General features: G+C 48.1%; 1 protein-coding gene across 1 annotated transcript; it reads right to left on the bottom strand.

Annotated features, from left to right (window-relative positions):
- Positions 1-5,132: 5,132 nt before the first annotated feature.
- LOC136526036 (uncharacterized) lies at positions 5,133-5,609 on the bottom strand. The gene has a single exon (XM_066518824.1). It carries the CDS (start codon positions 5,607-5,609, stop codon positions 5,133-5,135), a length of 477 nt encoding a protein of 158 aa, XP_066374921.1.
- Positions 5,610-6,083: the final 474 nt, after the last annotated feature.

Here is a 6,083-nt window from a genome sequence, read left to right as displayed (position 1 = left end):
AGCCCCCGAGACCACTGGGGCCTTGAAGTCTTCATAGGCTCAGTCAAGCCATCAACTCTGGGCTAATGTTCCCTCGATGGGATGGGCTGTTATGACGATGGCCCCATTGGCCAAGATCACCGTGCCCGTGCTACTAACGGGTAAGTCCATGTGAACCCTGGGTTTACGGTCGTTCCGTGCCCCAGTCATGTCCTCTAGAGAGGAGATCCTTGACTTCCTGACTGATCCACTTGTATAGTTCCCGAGCCCGTCTGTCGGTACTCAAGGCCTCACTGCCTCCCTCATTGGGTCACCACGAGCGGCTCTAAGTCAGTACTCGGACATCGTTCATTTAGACGGTTGGGACACGTCTGGGAGCCCTTTTAGTTGCTTCGGGCGGCTTTGAAGCCCAGTGGGCAGGCCTTAGAACCCTCAGCAATGCCCCTTCTGGGGAGGCCCTGGACCATGCGGTGGGGTGGCATGATCAAATGAAGGATCGGGAGATAGGCAGACACCTACAAACAAAACGAAATGGACACAAGAGAAGGGAAAGATGACATAGCTGGTAATGCGGCGGTCGAGGCCATTCCGTTAGCGCCTTGTCGACCCCTCAACCGGTTCTCCTGTGTCATTTGTCCCATCCTTGCCTCGCTTGGGGTCCTTCTACAGCAGTTCTCCTTCAGAAAGGTCAGCAGGTGGTTAGTTTAGTCAATCCTGTGGTGTAGCCGAGCTTCCGTCGAGGTCGCTCGGGTTAAAGGAGATAATGACTGAAGGAAGTGAAGCAAGAGGGTATGGAGGATGGGACTTATCTTGGTTTTTTTTGTTGTTGTGGAAGTAGGTCAGTGAAGGAGGTCAGTGTGGCAGCACCACCTAATCTAATGTCTCCCAGGAGTGCTCGTCTTCCATTAGACACTAAGCACTCAAGGGATAACACTAAATTACTTGGTTCCGTCAGGCACACCCCAGGGGAGAACCCAAAAATCCACATTTTTCAGCACGATCACAAATGAGAGAATAAAGCTTACATCATTCTTAACCATTTCTTACATCACTTTTGATACAACATTAGAGTATAATATTTATTATTATAACAGCGGAATGTAATCATATTATCAGAGTTATAAACAATTTAATTGAACAGCGGAATATAAACATGTGATCAGAATTACAGCGGAAATAAATATCTAATCATGACATGATGAAGCATTGATATATAAACTATGACAATAGATTATGAAACTTTCATTTATAAAAGCATTTGGTGAGAGTTATAAATAACAACTACGATCGTAGCGTAAAGGAATCCTCACTGAGCCCACCAGGAGGTACCACACACAAGGGTCAGCTCTAGCATCCACCTGTCACCTACAACAGGGGGAATAAAACCCTGAGTACTCAATTGTACTCAACAAGACTTACCCGACAGGAGGAAAGAAAAGACTCCAAGGATATGCAAGGCTATCTGGCTTATGGGTTCATTGCATCTGCAGGACACATTACTAAGCGTGCATCCTTATATTCGATTTTTATTAATAGCCACATTGGTTTATTAACTAACCATTCTATGTAAGCACCTGTGCTACTTTTAAGTAGGTGGTAAGCAATCAGATTTCCTTTTCCCATCTTTCATCTTTTAGTTCTTACTACGATGCTAAACCATAGACAAGCCGTACCGGATCGCCTGGTGATTTGTGAATCAATGCCCCCAGCTGGGTACCCAAAAACACATGCCTTACTTGTACCCAAGGCACAAGCAGGACCAACCCATCACCCTCCTGTCCTGGGTGTCTAGGTCCCCGTCCAAACTAGGACTCCAAGCCCCCGCCCCTGAGTCCTGGACTCAGTGCGGTGCAAGGACCTCCTCCACACACAAAAACCCTGACAGTCGGTCCGGAAAGAGCTGAATCTATGACAAGAGAGCAACAAGTCTTCCAAGTGCCCATACCCAAGTATGTGCTCAGGATAATAAGTCTGTGACTTGCCTAGAGCCAATGGCCGGTCCTTAACCGATACAGACAGGGAAAGTAGTGTAACCAAGCCATGCCCCGGGTCCACAGCGACACAACCTCTTACACCCACCAATACACAAACCATATCCCTACCCGGTCACCATTTTCCTTTCCACCATTTATATTTTCTAAGTGATAATAATCCAATAATATATTTCCTATCTCTCGCGAGTGATAGCCATCACTCGACTTCTATCAGAGTCCTGTAGCATAGCAATCTACACGATCCTGTTATACTAGTAAGACTCATAGGATAAAGATATATATATATATATATGCAAGTGGGTTTCATTCAACTCCTTAAAACTTAATGCACAAATATAATTTAAACTGTAGAAAAGTAGGGGTTATGCACCGGGGCTTGTCTGGGTAAGATATATATTAAAAAGTTAGTATCTGCATCTTCAGATCATCCACCATCAACTGAATAGAAAACCCCTTTCATCATCTCCTGGAGAGAATACCATTACACCATCTTCGGATTCTCAATCATCCTTCAATTGATCCGTTGATCCATCATTATACCTATACGATATGCAATACGATGCAATACAAAGACATAATTAATCGACTGCAACCGTGACTCGAAAAATACGATTTACGTCACTCAAGTTAACGAGCTAGTTCTAACAACGATCGTACTTAGGCTACATATTCATGTTGTCGAAAAAGACGTTATTCCCCAATAATTATTTTAGTTATATAAACCCAAGTTGTTTCTTTATCCCATTCTATCAATTTAATCTTTATTCTCAATAGGACATCATTATATATCTAGCGAACTAATTATTCTAGAGCTACAAAAATTACAGTGAGTATCTAATATTGCTAGGAGTCTATTGTACAAATTTTAGATTCAATAATATTACCAATTGATCACAACAATTTCTATAAGTTTGTATTTTTATAATATTAAGTATCCCAAATTAATTATATCGCTCCTAATAATATTATCCAATTATGTGAACAAATTATACTAGCAGGTAGATCATAATTTTAGGAGCCTAACAAAATTGATTTCATAATTTTTGGACAGCTACACAAATGTATATTGATTTTACAAATTTATTCCCGAACTAAATTAGCTAATTGTTTTAGAAATTAAAGGCCAGCCAGCGGTCAGAGCAGCCCAGGCGGGGCACGGCATGCATGGCCTAGGGGCGGCAGTCACCTGTAGGCCAGCCCAGCGCGCGGCGCAGGTGGCGGCCCAGCAGCGTAACGTGGCCCACTGACCATGCGTAGGCTAAGCACAGGCAGCGGCCCAGACGGGGCTGGGCGCAGGTGGCCCAGCAAGGCGGCATGAGACCGGCACAGATGAGCGGGCACGGCCCAAGTGGCGCGGACGGCCCAGGCGCGGCGCGAAGCAGGCCACGGTCGCAGAGGCGCAGGTCGAGCGGCCCAACAGGCTGGCCCACGTGGCGTGGCCCAGTCTCGGTGCGTGTTTATGCATAAAAGACCCCCAGTTTTTAACTAATCAACCTATGATCTAGCTCACTATTCAAACGAGTCACATATTTCGCAATATGGACCCTGTATAAAACTTCTTCTTGGATTCTCACGTAGCTCACTATTCATACGGGGAACACCGGCCGGTAGCGGGAATGGCGTCATGGGGCCGGGGAAGGCATGGCTGTGGCGGACCACCCATGCGGTGGCTCACTATTCAAACGAGATACACGGGGAGGCCGCGCGACCACGCCTGGCCGCGGCAGGACCTGAGCCAGCCCCAGGCAGCCTGCCCGTGAGAGCCGAGGAGGCGGGCATGCCGGCAGCGGCAGCGTCGGCCAGGCGGGGATGGCAGGACAGCGCGTGGGGCTACGGCAGCTCTAGGACGACACTATTGGTGGCGGCGCGGCATGGCGACGCTTGCCTTAGGTGACTGCTGCGATGGCCGAGCACGGAGATGGAACGGAGCGGATGGTGGCGGAGGAGGCGCCTGGGAGGAGACCGAGGAGGACGAGCAGAGCAGGGACAGCTACGGACGGACTAGAGCTGGGAGGAGCAGGGAGGGCAGCACTGTGGCTTGCGCATGGCGTGCACCGTAGAGAGGAAAAAAGGAGGGGCGTAGGGAGTGGGCCACGGTGACACGGACGCTGCCACGACTGTACTTGGTTTGGCAGAATCAATTAAGACACGTAAAGGCAGAGAGCAGGGAGTCGTCCCATCACAACAGCGGTCGGGGCCAACGACACAGTCGCGACGACTTGGCGCACGCGCCAGGACTATGCGCGGTAGGTGGAGTGGACGGGAGGGCAACAACGTGGGCAGTGCAGGGGCATAGGCGGCCAGGCGCTGCGGCAGCTACATCGAACATAGGCATGCAGTACGATGGTGTTAACTTATTTCCTGGCTGAACGTCGCTCTAAATCATGCATTTATGGATTGACATGAATGCACGAGTTCCTGTATTTATTTTACCCTTTTTCTTTTAATAAACGTTCTCACCGCGTGATATATGCAGTATTTTATTTACACAACACATGGGAGTGTACATTTGCATACGTCATTGCTTGCCGTGCACATTTCGATGGATTTGACTATAGACAACGTTTATCCCTCTATATTATTTATCTGATATGGAATAAATATTTTTATATATATTGAATAGAGCCCAAAATTCGTGTCAACAAAACAATGCAGCATGCCAGTAGCTGGAAACAATTTTTCCCAAGGAAGAAACAGTGGCGCAGGTGCACACGAGCCACGTGCCGACAGCAGCAGCGGCCTGCTAGCAAGCTCAGTCCAATCACATAACATGCGTGTCATACCGGCGAGGTAGGTGAGCTGAATGGCTAGCAGTACTTTCGTTATTATTTAGCAAATTTTACTTTCAACAATTTTTGTTTATAAAAATTATTTTTTATGCTTAATCAAATAAACAAGTCATTCGTCCTTTTATTTGCTATCATACATTTTTAAACTTAAGTCAAATTTTAAAACCCGAGAAAATCGTTTTAGAAATTTTTCTTAGGCCTAAATCATGGTACTAAACGAGCTCGTAACACCAGGGGTGTTAAAGTCGGCAGGCGGGCCTTGGCTCGGGAAGCGTCACTTTTGGACGAATGGCTCAGTGATGGCCTTCCCTCATGGGGAAAGGTCGAAACTGACCTCGATTGGGTCAGCCCCTTATGGGGGACTGAGCGCCTAGATGGAGGGGCCAGCCGAGCACCGCTGCCACCAGATGCCTTGGGCGCGTCGCCGATGCTTGGTTATTCGAGCACCACCGCTACCTTGGTTGCTTCCTCCACCGGTGCCCCTTCTACATCGCGGCCTGGGGGTGATGAGTGCAGCTGCATGGGTGACATAGTCTTGCTCACAGTAGTAGGCTTGCTCGAAGCTACCTTCAACGGTGATGTCCGCCTTCGGGCCAGGCATCTTGAGCTTCAGGTATGTGTAGTTGGGGATGGCCATAAACTTGGCGCAGCACGGTCGACCGAGGAGGGCGTGGCAGATGCCGGGGAAGTTGACAACCTGAAAGGTGAGTGGCTCCTTACGGAAGTTGTCTAGCTGGCCGAAGGTGACGCTGAGCCTGATGCGCCCAAGGGGCACAGTTTCCTTCCCTGGCACAATCCTGTAAAATGGCGCCTTGCTAGAGCGCATGCTGCTCCAAGGGATGCCCATCTTATCGAGGGTTGTCGACATGAAATTTTGTCCCGTGCCGAAGGCACATGAGCAAGCCAGAAGGGTCCGCTCTTAAAGGATCAAGATGCCCAAGAGGGGGGTGAATTGGGCTAATTCTAAATTTTCTTGCAATAATCAAATCCTACGGTTAGCCCAATTAACCCCTTGTGCCTAAAAAAGTGTTTCTATTAATTTAACGCACAACGGACTTGCAACCTATGTTCCAAACTTAATCTAGCATGGCAATTCTATGAATATAAAGACAAGTATTGAATTGCTCAAAGTAAATGCTCAAAGTAAATAGAGAGAGAGGAACGCGGCGATGTTTTGCCGAGGTATCGGAGAGTCGCCACTCCCCACTAGTCCTCGATGGAGCACCCGCGCAAGGGTGTAGCTCCCCCTTGATCCGCGCAAGGATCAAGTGCTCTCTACGGGTTGATTCTTCAACACTCTATCGTGGTGAATCACCCAAAG

This window comes from Miscanthus floridulus, chromosome 19 (genome assembly GCF_019320115.1).
Source record: "Miscanthus floridulus cultivar M001 chromosome 19, ASM1932011v1, whole genome shotgun sequence".
Lineage (NCBI taxonomy): Eukaryota > Viridiplantae > Streptophyta > Magnoliopsida > Poales > Poaceae > Miscanthus > Miscanthus floridulus.
Note: the sequence above shows the minus strand (reverse complement) of the source record. Positions and strands in the feature narration are given on the sequence as shown.